The sequence below is a fragment of the Eptesicus fuscus genome, chromosome 18, assembly GCF_027574615.1.
Source record: "Eptesicus fuscus isolate TK198812 chromosome 18, DD_ASM_mEF_20220401, whole genome shotgun sequence".
NCBI lineage: Eukaryota > Metazoa > Chordata > Mammalia > Chiroptera > Vespertilionidae > Eptesicus > Eptesicus fuscus.
Genome location: NC_072490.1, coordinates 42,929,688 through 42,945,072, shown reverse-complemented (window position 1 = coordinate 42,945,072; position 15,385 = coordinate 42,929,688). Strand labels below are relative to the sequence as shown.

At 42.8% G+C, this 15,385-nt stretch overlaps 1 protein-coding gene across 1 annotated transcript in view; it reads right to left on the bottom strand.

Annotated features, from left to right (window-relative positions):
• CACNA2D3 (calcium voltage-gated channel auxiliary subunit alpha2delta 3) overlaps positions 1-15,385 on the bottom strand; it is an 827,325-nt gene that overhangs the window by 302,681 nt on the left and 509,259 nt on the right. The window contains exon 12 of the mRNA XM_054729840.1: positions 2-80. Within this exon, the coding sequence (XP_054585815.1) occupies positions 2-80 (79 nt within the window). The remainder of the gene's footprint in view (position 1; positions 81-15,385) is intronic.

Genomic DNA, 15,385 nt, shown 5'->3' with positions numbered 1-15,385 from the left:
CCTTTGTTGGCACAGGCCATCCACTTGAGGTTGTCTGCAAAAGCCGCCTCCCGTCCAATGAGGTACGTGAAGATGCGGACCTGAGGGGAAGGCAGACACACGGATCAGCGCAGTTCCCTTTTCACTGTCCTGCACAGACCACATCCCGGCTCACGCACATGTGGTTTACCTCGTTAATGCCCCCTGCTTCCCATCTGGAGGAACATGTTTAAAACATTTGAAGTACAGTCAGCTTGAAATATATTCAGAACTGGGGCCTTTGATCTTTGAAACCATGTGGCACTGGTGGTGGTTGTTTTTCGGTGTGGAGCTCGCGACAGAGGAGAACAACGTGAAACGGGAGACTGGCAACATTACCGGCCTGGTTTGCTGCACACATATGGACAAGGAGTATCCAGGTCTGGCCCAGATCTGCACAGGAAATGCAGAGTGTGCTCTTCTTGGGGATAAAAATGCCACTGAAAGACCCTCAACATTTCCCCCCAGTGGCGAGGACAGGCTGCAGACCCTCTTGCCATCTGTGGTCCCTGGCTTGATCTTAGGAGGTAAATAACTGGGCACAGCCTGCAGCCAGGAGACCAGTGGGGACCCTCTCAAGCTTTCCTAAGGTTTCGGCTTCAACACATGTAAAACCCCGGCTCTGTTCTTTTCTATTGTTTTCCTAACTCTCTCTCATGAGGGCAGAATACTTTGTTTTTTATTATAGTTGGCATACATTATATGTTAGTTTCAGGTGTACAACAGTGACTCAACACTATATTTCTCATGATGTGATCATCACAATACGAGTGACCATCGGTCACCATGCAAAGTTTATTACAATAATATTGACTATTTTCCCTATGCTGTACATGTCATCACCATGACTTTTATCTTTAAACCGGAGCTTTGTACCTCTTATTCCCTCCCACCCTTCTCACCCATTCTCCTGTTCTCCCCTCTGGCAATCATCAGTTTGTTCTCTGTATCTAAGAGTCTGTTTCTGTTTTGTTTTGTTTGTTTTTTTGTTTTGTGTTCTAGATTTGACACATAAGGGAAATCATATAGTATTTGGAGAAGATGGAGAGAAAAGGGAACCCTTTCGCATTACTGGTGGGATTGTAAATTGGTGCAGCCACTATGGAAAACATTATGGAGCTCCCTCAAAAAAATTAAGAATACAACTACTATCCAACCCAGAAATCCCACATCTGGGTATCTATCTGAAGAAAACAAAAACATTAATTTGAAAAGCTGTACAGGGTGGGGCAAAAGTAGGTTTACAGTTGTGAGTACTCAAAACACAGAGTTTATTCTAGTATTTTATGTATTAAGTATTGTATTATTTTCCAGATGAACAACTGTAAATCTACTTTTGCCCCACCCTTTATGTACTCATATATCCCTGCAGCATTATTTACAATAGCCATGACGTGGAAGCAAGTGTCCATCGATAAGTGAGTAGATAAAGAAGATATGATGTGAACAAAGAGAGATAAGATATAGAGAGGAAGGGAGAGAGAGAGAAAGAGAAAGAGAGAAGAGAGAGAGAGAGAGAGAGAGAGAGAGAGAGAGAGAGAGAGAGAGAGAGAGAGAGAGAAATATTACTCATCCATAAAAATAATGAAATCTTTCCATTTGCAACAACATGGATGCACTTAGAGAATTCTGTGCTAAGTGAAATAATCAGAGAGAATTATTTTAAATAAACCACAACCCACCTCCCAAAGTGGTACTTGAGAGTTAGATAGAAGAAAGATAAAGAATTAAAAGTGTTAAAGCCCTTTCATTCAAATTGAAAGTGAGATGTGGGTCCACACTACACAGTTCAAATAAAACTCTTGGCAGGCCCAGTTCAGTCCTTCAGTCACAACCAGACCAGGTTAGGCATGCCCACTGCTCCTTCAGAGTCTTTTTTCCACTGTGGTTGACTAATATCTGTGTGGTTACCTCTGTGAGATTGATCTCCACTAGACTATCCACTTGATGAGGGGAAAAAAGGGGCTAGGTCTCTTGCCCCTGGCCATGGCCCCATGGAGCACAGTGCTCATAACATCACAGATCAAGACATGAGTGAATGCAAATATCTGAGTACCAAAATGAAGATTTTATTGTAATTAGGAGTATGTGCTTAACTGGAAATTACAACTTGAAGACTAGTTTTTAAGTGATGGTTTATTTCCAACTAAAAAGGTTTTTAAAAATATACATTATTGTTATGTAGCCATAGTCTGTCCTCATTTTCCTTTGGTGAGGCAGTCATTTCACCCAGCACAGCTTTTTCGAGGGGGCTTCCTGGTGGAGGAGCCGGCCGGGAAGCGTGGCATCTCTTCACTCTCCTCCCTCTTTCCCCCACTATTCCCACTGGGGTCTGTGCAGCCAAGGTGGTTATCACTGACCCTCCAACACAGAGCTGTCCCCTGTTCACTTGCCTGTCTGCCCACTGTTGGCATTTAGCTGATGTCTGATTTAGTGGAAACCGAGGCCCAGTGAAATAAAGGGATTTGATTAATTTCAAGTCCTGATCTAATCAGAATTCTCTCTGAGTCCCGAGACCTCAAGTAACACTGGTGTCTCCTCTTATCCCCATGCAGACGCTGGTTCTTCCAACACAGAAATCCCCACCCAGGTCCGAGGTCCAGAGGCAGCACCCACAGGAGACGGACTGGACTCCAGGCTGCTTTCATAACACCTTGCCATCCATTTCCCACTTAAGCTATTTAAAGGGGAAACCCTAGACTGATAAAAACGTGCATGCCCACTAGCTCTTAACCAAGCAGAAAGCATAATAGATGGCTCTTAGGAAATGCAGCTATGAGTCTGTCTTGTAGGCAAAGTGGAAAAGACCCAACACAAAGCAACCCATTTGGTCTTGGGTAAAGGTGCCTGTATGTGCCAAACCTCCTCTGCTCTCCAGATGAAGAGCCACAGGATAAACTGAGTTCTCTCAGAGGCATAGTTAAAACTCCAGAACAATGCCGCGAATCATTCCATAATTCCTGATTTTAAAAGATGGCAACCCATTTGGAAAACCAGTAGGATTGTGCCAGACTTCAGACCAGACATGATTGCATTGCTCAAGAGTAATTGTGCTAACAATCATCACAATAATGAAAACCAGCCCCCACCCCCTCACCACCACCACCATTGTGGCTTCTACTGTCAGCACCTTCCCCTGGGTCAGGTATGTTGCTAAGGGATTTATGGCAGTATATTTGTTTTGTTGGTTTGTGAAAGAAAATCAGAATCATCTTTAATATTTCCATTGATGTGCGTTCCTTGGCTCCCAGGGGACTGGCCTCCTTATCTGAGTAGAAATGGCGTGGAAACGACTTGTTGCATCTCTGCCTATAAAATAAACATAATCAAACGATGCTGGGCTCACACCCTGGACTTCTCACAATTCTGCCTTTCAACTGGCAACAAAAAGAAAAGAGATTTCATCCAAAATAAATATTTTGAAGAGCAATTTAACAATAGCAATTGCATTTTATAGCTGTAATGTTTTAGAACCAGTAATTCTACCTCTAGGCATTTATCTGATAGCCTGGATAACAAATACAATGCCTCTGGGGGCCAAGGTGGTAACAAAGATGACAGGAAGGGGTAGGAGAACTGTAGAGTGCGTCACCTCTTAAAGCCCTGTAACTCCGTTTTATACATTTTCACAAATATACTAAAATGATAAAATACAAGAATGTTCAATGCCATTATTTGTAATGGTCAAAAACTGTTAAATCTTAAGTGTGTCATGATAGCTGATTGGCTAAAAAGGTATAGTCTATTCATGCAGGGAAACACCATGCAGCTATGTATTCATGTAGAAAGACATCCATCAGAAATTGTAAGGGAAAAAAAGCAGGTTGTAGGATATTGTGTAACATGGAATCCTATTTTTTCTAAAAAGAGACACTTATTCAGAAATTTCAATTTCATTTGAATGTTTTCACAATTGAATAAGTATTGCTTTAATAATTAGAGATCCCGCCTGACTGGTGTGGCTTAGTCGTTGAGAGTCAACGAGTGAACCAGGAGGTCGCATTTCTTTTTTTTTTTTTTTTTTTTTTATTGATTTCAGAGAGGAAGGAAGAGGGAGAGAGAGATAGAAACATCAATGATGAGAGTCATTGATTGGCTGTCTCCTATAGGATCCCACTGGGGATCGAGCCCACAACCCGGGCATGTGCCCTTGACCAGAATCAAACCTGGGACCCTTCAGTCTGCAGGCCAATGCTCTATCCACTGAGCCAAACCGGGTAGGGCCAGGAGGTAGCATTTCAATTCCTGGTCAGGGCACATGCCCAGGATTTGTGCTCAATCCCAAGTAGGGAGCTTGCAGGACGCAGCTGATCAATGATTGTATCTCTTCATTGATATTTCTCTCTCTCTCCTCCTCCTCTCTCTTCCTCTCTCTGAAATCAACAAAAACATATTAAAAAATAATTGTAATAAAATAAAAAGAAAGTAAGGACGCCCCTGTTTTGGGAACCATTCTGTAAGGACATAGGAAGCATAAACATGGCAGCGAACATCAAACACAGAAGAGATGATACGTGGAAATTAAATGTGGCCTCACACCTTCCCGGGTGGGCCGCTTTATTCCACTGCTCAATTAACTAAGTGTGAAACCTCTGTGTAACAGACTTAAATTGTTCCTCATTTCCATCACTGACAGATCCTGTTGCCTGATGGATTTTATTTCCAAGGGTTGGAGAGTTTTTCCCTAGGAAGTGCCATCAAACAAACTTTCACAAGTCTGCCTTGAGTCCCACCACTTTTCTGATGTGGCAAGTTGCCTTAGCAGATGGAGGGTGGTCCTGAGGGCCAGGTGCGTACCATGAAAAGGCATCACAGCACAGTTCAGCCAGGGCCGTTGTCAGGACACACCAGAGTTCCCCGGAGAGCCAGGCCTCTGCGCTCATCGTCCGCAGGCACGAAGGCACTTTCATTAACCGGCACAAAGCAGGGTGGAAAAATGTCTGCATCAACCTATTAGTTCATGTTGATCTTCCATTTAAGTTTGGATGTCTTTAAATGTTCTTTAAACCCAGTTAGCCTTAATAAAATGTTAAGATGTGGACATTTCAAAGTCACTTAACTTAATCTACTTAGTATAAAAGTTCCCAAATGAAACAAACAAGAAACAACCCAGTTTTTCCAAAAAATAGATTTATGTTTCTCTCTCATATAGATGCAATTTCCAGCAAACACTTGAGGGGGCGTCATTCCTTTCAACTTTTGGTGAACAAAGGTAGTCTTATTCGCAGGGGTCATGGGTCAAATTCTCTCCTTTCTACAACCATTAAAATAGGGGAGGGGAAGCAGCTGCCTGTAAAGCTATCAGGGGGCATTGCACAGCCAGAACACAGGCTGCTGCCACTCACAGGTCCCTAGTAATGAGTGGCAGGTCACCAACGCCCATGTTTTCGAGACAGTCCAAGAGCAGCAATTCATTATCCATCACAAGTAACTTCAAGCACCTACTATGTGTTGGGGATCTGATGAATAAACAAAACAAACTTCCTGTCCTCGGGGAGTTTAGATTTTTGTGAGAGTGAAACAGATAATAAATGGCAAATTCACCTAGAATGTTTGTTTATTTGTTGGATTAAATGCTTATGAAGAAAATAAAACAAGGTAAGGCAATGGAGAGCAATGGGGCGGCTGTTTTAGGAAGGAAGGGAGGGAAGGCTTCCCTGATAAGGTGATATTTGAGCAGGAATCCGGACCAAATCGGGTGGCGGAGCAAGACATATGGCTATTGGGGAAGAATGTTCCAGGCGAAGGGACCAGATGGTACAAAGTCCTTGAAATAGCAATGCTCAAGGGTATAAAAGAGACCAACAGGGATGGGTGGAGTCAGCTAGAAGAGGCCATAGGGGATGAACTTAAGACAGACAACAGAGGCCAAATCACGTGAGCCTTTGTGGTAAGTGGGCTTTTTTTTTTTCCCCCAGCAAAAACAGAAACCACAGGGGGACTACGCAGAAGCCTGACATGAGCAACATATAAAATTGTAAAAGGCCCTTCTGTCTGCATGTGGAGAATAGCCATGGACCATCGTGATCATCCTGGCTGCCCTGGTTTTCCTGTGATGATATGACTCTGAATGCTCAGGTCCCATCTCAGATCAATTAAATCAGGCACGGCCCAACATTTAGTCTCCTTATGGAGTTGCAATGGGAAGCCAAGTTTGAGAACCACAGCCACAGGGAGATAAGGGTAGAAACAGAGACGCTAAGTAGGAGGCCACTGAAATGTTTCACGTGAGAGGTGAAGGTGGCTCTGGCCAGGGTGGAGAGAGCTGTCAGACTTCTCTGGGCATCAGAATCACTAGGAGCTTTCAATCACATGTGAAAGGTGGTGCCCCCAGCACCTACCCTCCAGAGATTCAGATTAAGCCCAGGCATCTAGATTTTCCAAAAGTGCTCATGGTGGGTCTGACACAGGTAGTGTAAGTCCAACACCTAAGAAAAAAAAAATAGCACAAAGAAAAGGAGGCCTGAGCAAAGGAAAGTGGGACTGGGAATTAGAAATCACTGGAATGTTGACCAATGTCATGCAATTATTTAATCAATCAATCAATGAATCAATCAATAAGAAAAAAAAGGAAACACTGGAGCCATTCCCAATAAAGATGATTCTATTGAGTGTCAGGGTCGAGGCTGAACAGTCCAGTGAGTGGTTAAAAACAAAAAGAGAGGCACTGGCTCAGGATGGCATTTTGAAAGAAGCTGTGTCAATCCAACAAGGCAGGACTATCAGACATCGACCAGCCTGGGCAAGCAGGAAAGGGCAGACCTGTCCCGATGCCTGTGGCTGCTGAGCTGGTGTTCACACGCAAAGCACTGCTTCTTGAGATTACAATAAGCCCACTCTTCCCCCCAGATGCTGGGGAAAGGGCCTGGGCCGGGGCGCTTAGCAGCCTCTGGAATCACAGTCTTTCCTGTGATAGCAGAGAGAAAGCAAGCTTCTATTTTAAAATAACGTTTAACTATAGACCCAGTATTTCTACCTTTAAAAACCTACAAGTTATATGGGTTATAGATAGAAAGATATAAATGAAATTTGCTAAAAAGAGTCCTCCAGTATCTACAGGTGCCCACACCCATGGGTTCTGAATTTTAATTCAGTTAAGTGGCAGCTCCGCCAGTGAGCCAGAGGACTCACCTGCACGTCTTCTCACCAGCTCCTGACCCTTCCGACTCACTGCCCAACTCAATCATTTCCTAAAATACCTCCAGGATTTCTCAAAAATGGTGCATGGCTTCAGCCTTAGGGAGATGTCTCCTGATGTCGTTATGTTTTAAAGTCAATTTGATGTTGCTCAATACATTCTTCATCTGTATCTTCATAAAAGATATTCCTAACCCACTTCTAGTATTATTTGCTCATTTCTATGATTGCTGGTGCAGGGAAACGTTTCTGAATATGATCTTTAATCTCTAAGCAGAAGATGAGGGTCAGGCCTTGATTATTCTCCAAAATGCTTGATAAATCACTGGCACCAGGTGTCTTCCTGAAAATGCTGCACAAGCAGAGGTGGGCTCAGGGAAGGCTGACACCATAGAAACAGTTCCATTGAGCAGGCGGCTTTAATCTGGATGCCATCGTGCTCATAATAAAAGGAGAAACATCCTCAGCTGGAGGATGAGAGAGGCAAATAAGATAACGCCGCCCCGAGCAGGAATGAAATGGGGAAAATTGAATTAAATTACAAAAGTAATAAAATTTCAACAAATGAATATCATAGATCATTATGAAAAATGAACTGTCACTTGGGGACGCTCTGAGAATCTGTATAATCTCCGCTCTCTCGAGCACAGTCCCTGATGCCTCGTGTGTGGTATTGAAAAGATCCCAAATCAGAAAAAAATCCCAGCGAGGGGATGGGAGTTCAGTTTCATGGTCACGTGTTTGGTCAAAGTGAAGGAGATGGGGGTCCCTGGGTCACAGAGACTGTGGCCTGGTTTAGCATAGGGAAACAGAGGAGATTACACACCATGTAGTGGATTGGTATGAAGTCAAGCAGCAATGCCCTCAAAGTGGGGGTGATAAAATTCATCCAGGGGGCAGATCAGTGAGTGCACTGACCATGTCTTTTTATTTTTTGGTATCTCTGATGATCTATTGTTCTCTGGAGCCATGCTACTGTGGAGGGACCGCCCCTCCCAGGCTCGGCTAATCCCTGGGGATAGTATACAACTTGCCTACAACTGCACCTGGATATACAAACCAACCAATCCAGAGCCAAAGCCTCCGGCCACCTCCTTTACTCAGGTGCTCACAGCCTGGGCCATTATTCACTTGTCCTAATCACCCTAGGGCCTGGCAACAGGCAACTAGGGGCAGCCCCTACTCCCCAGAACCGGATATAATATTCAATCCTAAACCTGCCTACCCTGCTTTGCCTCTTTCTTCTCAGGGGAACCAAAATAAAGTCTTCAGCCCACCAATTCCTCCTCTCTTTGTCCATATCTGGCCTTGGTACTTCCATGTGGCTTTTTGTGGTATGGCATGACCCTGGCTTCTAGGGGCCTATGAGTATAATAAACTTCTTTCCTCATGACAGTCATCCCCATGTCTGTGTGCCTTACCATGTCAGATTAAAACAAATCCTGAGTTACCTTCAAAACAGCCAGGAATCAGGAGACCTGGGTTCCACGTAGCTCCAACTCCACACTTACTACTAGCGCAGGGATCTGAGTAAGTTAGTTAAACCCTGTGAGCTGTGCTTTATACCTATAGCAGGTGGATCACGCCCTCCCCCCCACCCCCGCATCCCACTCACTGTAATTAATGCTAAGTGAGGTAACAGATAAAAAGATAGGTCTGAAGCAATGAATTCCAGTAAGCTAGGGTTGCATTCCACTTGTGTTTCAGATTAATTTTTCTTCAATAACACCACACAGAGTGGGCTGAAGAAAGTTGAATCTTCTGTCCACAGATGCTCTCTCACACTGCCCAGAGGGTTTATTGAAAAGGAAATTGATTTTTGTGGGTGAAGAATAGGATTTTCCCTAGGGGAGTGTTTTGACAAGTCATCACTGGTATTTGTCTTTACCAGGGACAATGGGATTGCCAGTTCCTAACACAATCTGAGGTATAACAATGGCTACTTCTATTAACCTTTGGAGAATCATTAAGATGCACTGAGGACTTGGCCAGGTCTATCTAGGTTCATTATAAGAGGGAACGTCCAATGGTTCTTTTTGCCTGGACCCTAAAGAGAAAATGTACGGGAAAAGAACAAAGGGTGAGAAGTTTGAAGGCATGACTAGGCCTGCCTTTCTCTGGACCTGAGAGAAAAGGTCCTTTTTCCTAGTGTTCCTCACCCCTGAATCTGTCTTTGCCTTCTTCTGCCGCCTACTCAAGGGTGTGGATCAGGGAACAGAACCTATTTGCCCTTGGGCACAGATGTGGCTCTTGTGAGTTGTCACTGGGATTTGGGTCAAAGCCCCACAGTAAGAAGCAGCCTGTATTGGAGAAAGCACTCACTCCCTGCCCGACCCGCTGCATCAGCACAGCAGAAGGTCATAGGTCAAGGATTGGGATTTTGGAATTCTGTCCAAATCATTCTCAAATTCATTAAAACCAACAGCTGTTGTGAATTCTAAGCTAGCACATTTGTTTTCTTCCGAGGTTCTTGTCACTTGTATTTTCCCAACCAATCCTCCCTGTCACTAAGAATTAGCTGAAAATAGCAGTTTCTGCTGTCACCTAACCTACCACCTTCCGGGGCTCACTGTCAATAAGACAGTCAAGGACTCATCAGACAACTGCAAGGATATTGTCGAGGACAGTGTTAATTCCATTTACTTGTGATTCTCCAAGAGGCAGACAGGTAGGGACATGGCCCTGGGGTGTGGGGGAGGGGCTTGTGTATCAGAATAATTTGTGGGGTTTGGTAATCTATAGATTCTCATTTCCTGGACACCAACTACTGCCCCTTCCAGTGTGTTCCCAAGACCTGAACACCCACTATGGGAGCATGCCCCCTGGGCGAGGGCCACTATTTTGGCATCTATGAGTAGTAGCCTCAGATGATGGGGCAGGAAGGCACGTGAACTATAGTCACCAAGCTATAGACAGGGTGGGGCTAAAGTAGGTTTTCAGTTGTGAGTACACAAAACAGAGTTTATTCTTGTATTATTATTTATCATATTATTTTCCATATGGACAATGGTAAACAACTTTTCTCCCACCCTGTATTAGTTACAGAATCTTTTTCCTTGTGATGAGAACTTCGAAGATCTAATTTCTGAGCAAATTTCAAATATGCAATTAATATTAACTACTAGAGGCCTGTTGCATGAAGATTCATGCAAGAATAGGTTTTCCTTCCCCTGGCTCCGCTCCCAGCCACCCAGGAGCCTGCAAGTCCTTGCTCCTGGCAGAGGGCCACTCCTGTAGCTCCCTCCGACCCCCACCCTCCCCCTCATAGCAGGCATCCCACCCAGCCGCTCCAAGTCTCTGTATGCAAATTAACCCGCCAGCTTTGTTGGGTTAATTTGCATACTCACTCCTGATTGGCTGATGAATGTCATGGAGGTATGGTCAATTTGCATATTTCTCTTTTATTAGTGTAATAGTTGCCATGCTATACATCAGATCCCCATGACTTATATATCTTATCATGAAATTTGTATCTTTGGACTCTCTTTATCCATTTTGTCAACCCCATCCCCTACCTCTGGCAACCTGTATCTTTGAGCATCAAACTATATATCAGTTCCCCAGAACTTAGTGATATTTTATATATATATATAAAATCCATATTTTAATTTACAGTTTCGGGTCTTACATTTAATAATTTACTAGTAATCCAATTCAAGGCAATTTTTGTGAGTGGCTTAAGGAAAAGTTCCAATTTCATTATTTTACATACTAGTATGTTTATCCTGTTTTATTGAAAAGACATTCCTTTCTCCATTGAATGGTCTTGGCTCCCTTTTCAAATATTAGTTGATGGTACATGTGTCAGATTTCTTTTCTGGGCTCTTGATTCTGTTCCATTGGTCAGTCTATCTGTTTTTATGGCAGCACCGTACTGTTTTGATTATTCTAGCTTTGTAATGTAATTTGAAATCAGTAAGTGTGATACCTCCAGCTTTGCTCAATTTATTGAGAGGTTTTCTATGAATTGCTTTGGCTATTGGGGTCATTCATGGTTCATAAATTTTAGAATTATTTTTTTTCTATTTCTGTAAAAAATGCCATTAGAATTTTGATACTTTATTAAATATGTAGATTTATTACAGTAATATGGGCATTCCAATAATATTAATTCACCGAATTCACGGAACACAACATACCTTTCCACTTATTTGTGTTTGCAATTTCTTTTGTCCATGTCATAATTTTCAGTGTACAGATTTTTCACCTTCTTTGTGAAATTTACTAAGTATTTTACTGTTTTTATGCTATTATAGATACAATTGTTGTTTTTTCTTTTTCAGATACTTTGTTGTTAGTATATAAAAATGCAACTGGTTTTGCATGTTGATTGGATATCCTGCAACTTTACTGAATTCATTCTATTAGTTCTAATAGTTTTTCAGTGGATCTTTAGGGTTTTCTTTATATAATATCATCTCACCTGCAAATACACAATTTTAGTTCTTCCTTTCCTATTGGCATGCCTTTATTTCTTTTGCATGCCTTTGTTTCTTCGCTGACTGCTCTGGCTGGGTCTTCCAGTACTATGCTGAAGAGGAGTGGCGAGAGCAGACACCCCCTTGTGTCCCCAGTGTTAGCTGTGGGTTTTCATATGTGGCCTTTATGATATTCCGGCATGTTCCCTCTAGACCCAATTTATTGAGAGCTTTTACCATGAAAGGGTGTTGGATTTTGTCAAACCCTAATATTGTAAAGTCATAGTATTCCTTCTCTTAGCTTTGGGCAAGAGCATACTCAAGGCCAAAGGACTCATTCTTAGAAAGGAACCCTTATTCCTTTTTCTTTTACCCCCAACATCCCACAGGTAAGAGAAAACAACTGAAATTTAAGTAGTATTTGCCATGCAGATAAGTTGGTGAAAAAGGCATTTGACAGATGAGCAGTGAGGAAGGTGAGGTGGCAAAGGAAAACAGATCATGGCTGTCCCCAAGGCGCTTTCATGCATGAAGAGAAGCTGTAAACCCTGAGAAGATTTATCCAGAATGTGCAGGGTAGATGGGAAAGGGTGCTCTGGGAGGCGGCAGACAGATCAGTGACATATAAACCAAGAAGAACATGGATTTGAACAGAAAAGCATATGCAAACTGAAATAAGGTTGGCAGTCTGAGAGCTAGAATCTGTTTCGTTTCCTCGTCCTCACGGATTTATTGTTTGTTGTTCATTGGTCTTCTGAGGTCAGGATTTTTCATGCGGATCAAGGGAAGAGCCAGTTAGACACTGTGCTGGAACTGAGGTGGCTTTTTCAAACTCCGTGTCTCCCTGTGGGGAGCCTCAAGACTGGCCAAAGCTGACAGACCTATGGCTGAAGGAAGTTCCACAATCTCGCATCATAAACATCCCTCCCTGGGTGGTTGCAGCTCTTCCTGGAGAAGTACGTTTGTCTTGAGGGCACAACACTCCACTGGATAAAGGAGCCAGAGCATCTGCCGTGGGCCTGGAAACCCACTCTTTCAGAGCACTGGGTGACTTATAATGAGAGCCAGTGTTAAAGGTGATCCTGATTTATAACATGGAATGCAGACATACATAACTTATTTTGCAGCTCATTGCTCAATGCAATTCTTCTGATTTTCATCTCCTCCAGTAATACCTTGTCTAAGCCACAAGCACCTGTCACCTGGATAATCAATGAGACCTCTTTTGTGAGCTCTTCTATTGCTATCCAGTCCTAGAAAGAGTGTTTTACAATAGGAATCAGATATGTCCCTCCTTTGCTCAAAGTTATGCAGGGCCTTCCTTTTAATCTTACCTAATAAAAGAGAAACATGCATATTAACCATCACTTTGCTACGCCCACAGCCAATCAGAGTGAGTATGCAAATTAACCCAACAAAATGGAGGTTAATTTGCATATGCAGGCGCAGAGCGGTGTGAAGCCTGCTATGAGGGGAAGGGAGGCGGCGGAGGGAGCTACTGGAGTGGTGCTCCAGACAGAAGCCAGGACGTGCCGGCTCCCAGGCGGCCGAGAGTGGGGATGTGCTGGCTGCTGGGTGGCCAGGAGCAGGGACATGCCGGCTCCCAGGCGGCTGGGGTGGGGAGCGGGGACTTGCTGGCTCCCTGGCGGCTGGGAGTGAAGCCAGGGGCCTATTCTTGCACGAATATCGAGCAATGGGCCTCTAGTTTAGAATAAGAATCATCTCTCCCCACCCCCGTGCTCTGGCCCCTCCCCTGTTCTACCTCCCACCTCTGGTTGACCCCCATGCTATTGCCAAATTCCCACCCCACCCCCTTCCACCAGGCTGGTCTTTTTCCAATTTCTTGAACACATGGAGTTCTTTCCTGTCACAGGGCCTTTGCATACGCCACCCTTTCTGCACTGAAACATTTTAGCATGACTATCTCCTTCCCATCCTGTAGGTCGCATCATAAAACTTTCTACCTCCAAGAGTCCCTTTCTCCTCATGTTATCTAAAATAACTCCCCCTTTTATTTTCTGTCTGAGACCCTAGTGATTTCCTACATAGTATTTGGTGCAACTTAAAGTTTTATTTGTCTGTCACATGGCTATGTTCTCTTTGCTACACACGCACACTCACACACTCTCTTACAACACATAGAGAAGCGTAAGGTTCATGGTAGAGATACAATAGCAATCGTGTTCACTGCTGTTTCCCAAATTCCTAATCCAGCACTTGACCCATAGAAGCTGCCCCCAAATATTTGTCAGGTAAATGAATTAATATGGATAATCCTCATTCATAGGGTCACCAGGAGATGCAGCTGACTCAATGGCACATGACATACATGGTTATTGCAGGAAATTAAAAGGTATAAGCACAGACTACATGGAGACAACCCATCACTTAATATGGGTAGGAACATGCTAAAAGAAATAGAGAGGTTAAATGAGTACTCAAACATTAAAATTAAGGAGGTTGAGCATTGGCCCATTGCCAGGACCTGCACACGATTGCAATGAGGGGGACATTATCATTATTCTCATTTAACAGATGAGAAAACTGAGACCTAGAAAGGGTAGTAACCTGCCGCAGATCACACAGCAAGTAAGTAGCAGCTATTGAACCCTTTTTTGTTAAGGCACGTAAGACTCCAAAGATCATTTTCTTTAACTGCAACACTATGACATGATAACATGATAATAGATCAAAGGACATGAACCAGTAGGTCACAGAAAAGGAAATACTCATGTCAACAAAAGCAAACAAACAAAAGAATAAAACATTGAATCTCATTTTTAAGCACAACGACAAATACAAAGTTAAATAAAAACAGAGTTTGGGGTATTTTTGTTTGTTGCTATCTACATGAAAATGACTTGTTAATGACAAGGAGAGTATTGGGAAATAGCCCTTCTGCTGGTAGGAACATATATTGGCATAAGCTTTCTGAAGATAACTTGGCCATAACCTTTGATATGGAAATTCCACTTATAGGAAATCACGTCTAGGGAATTGTTTTTATCACAAAGTTGAAATTTTTTACTTTGCTAAGATGTATAAATAGAACTAATATAACAGTCCATAGTCTATTCTATGGCTTCTAAACATTTACCCATTGATGATTTCCATAAGATGCTATTATCCTTCACAGTTCAAGGAAAGTACAGATGCCTGCTAGTCTGTGAAAGCCCAATTTGCCTTCGTTTCTAACCACCAGATTAATTTGTCTTTTCAGAAGTTTTGCCAGATGTTTTCTTGTTTGCTTCTCTATGTTGCCCAAGGAAATTATCATACAGTGAAACAAAGATTTAATATAAAGAATATATGTTGCAGCACTGTTCATATGAGAGAAAAATTGCAACCACTTAAATGCGCCCACAGAAGCAAATTATAGTACATTCATGCAATGAACATTTATGAAGCCATTGCAAAAATGGTAAAGTTGATCACTTAATGACTTGGAAAGACATCACTAAATGAACAAAATAGATTCAAAAAGGCTATGTACAGTCTTTTCCAAGCTATAAAAAAATCAAAATACACATGCAGAGAAAAATAATGGAAAGATGTATGCAAAATATATCTAATGCCATACTGTTTGGCAGTTGGATAATAGGTGATACATATTTCTTTACTGTTATCTGCTTTTTTTATCAATTTTCTACAGTGAACATATATTTTTGTTACAAGAAAATATTATTTTGCCCTAACTGGTTTGGTTCAGTGGATAGAGTGCCGGCCTGCGGGCTCAAGGGTCCCAGGTTCGATTCCGGTCCCAGTAGCAGGTGTGCAGTAGGCAGCTGATTGATGTTTCTCTCTCATCGATG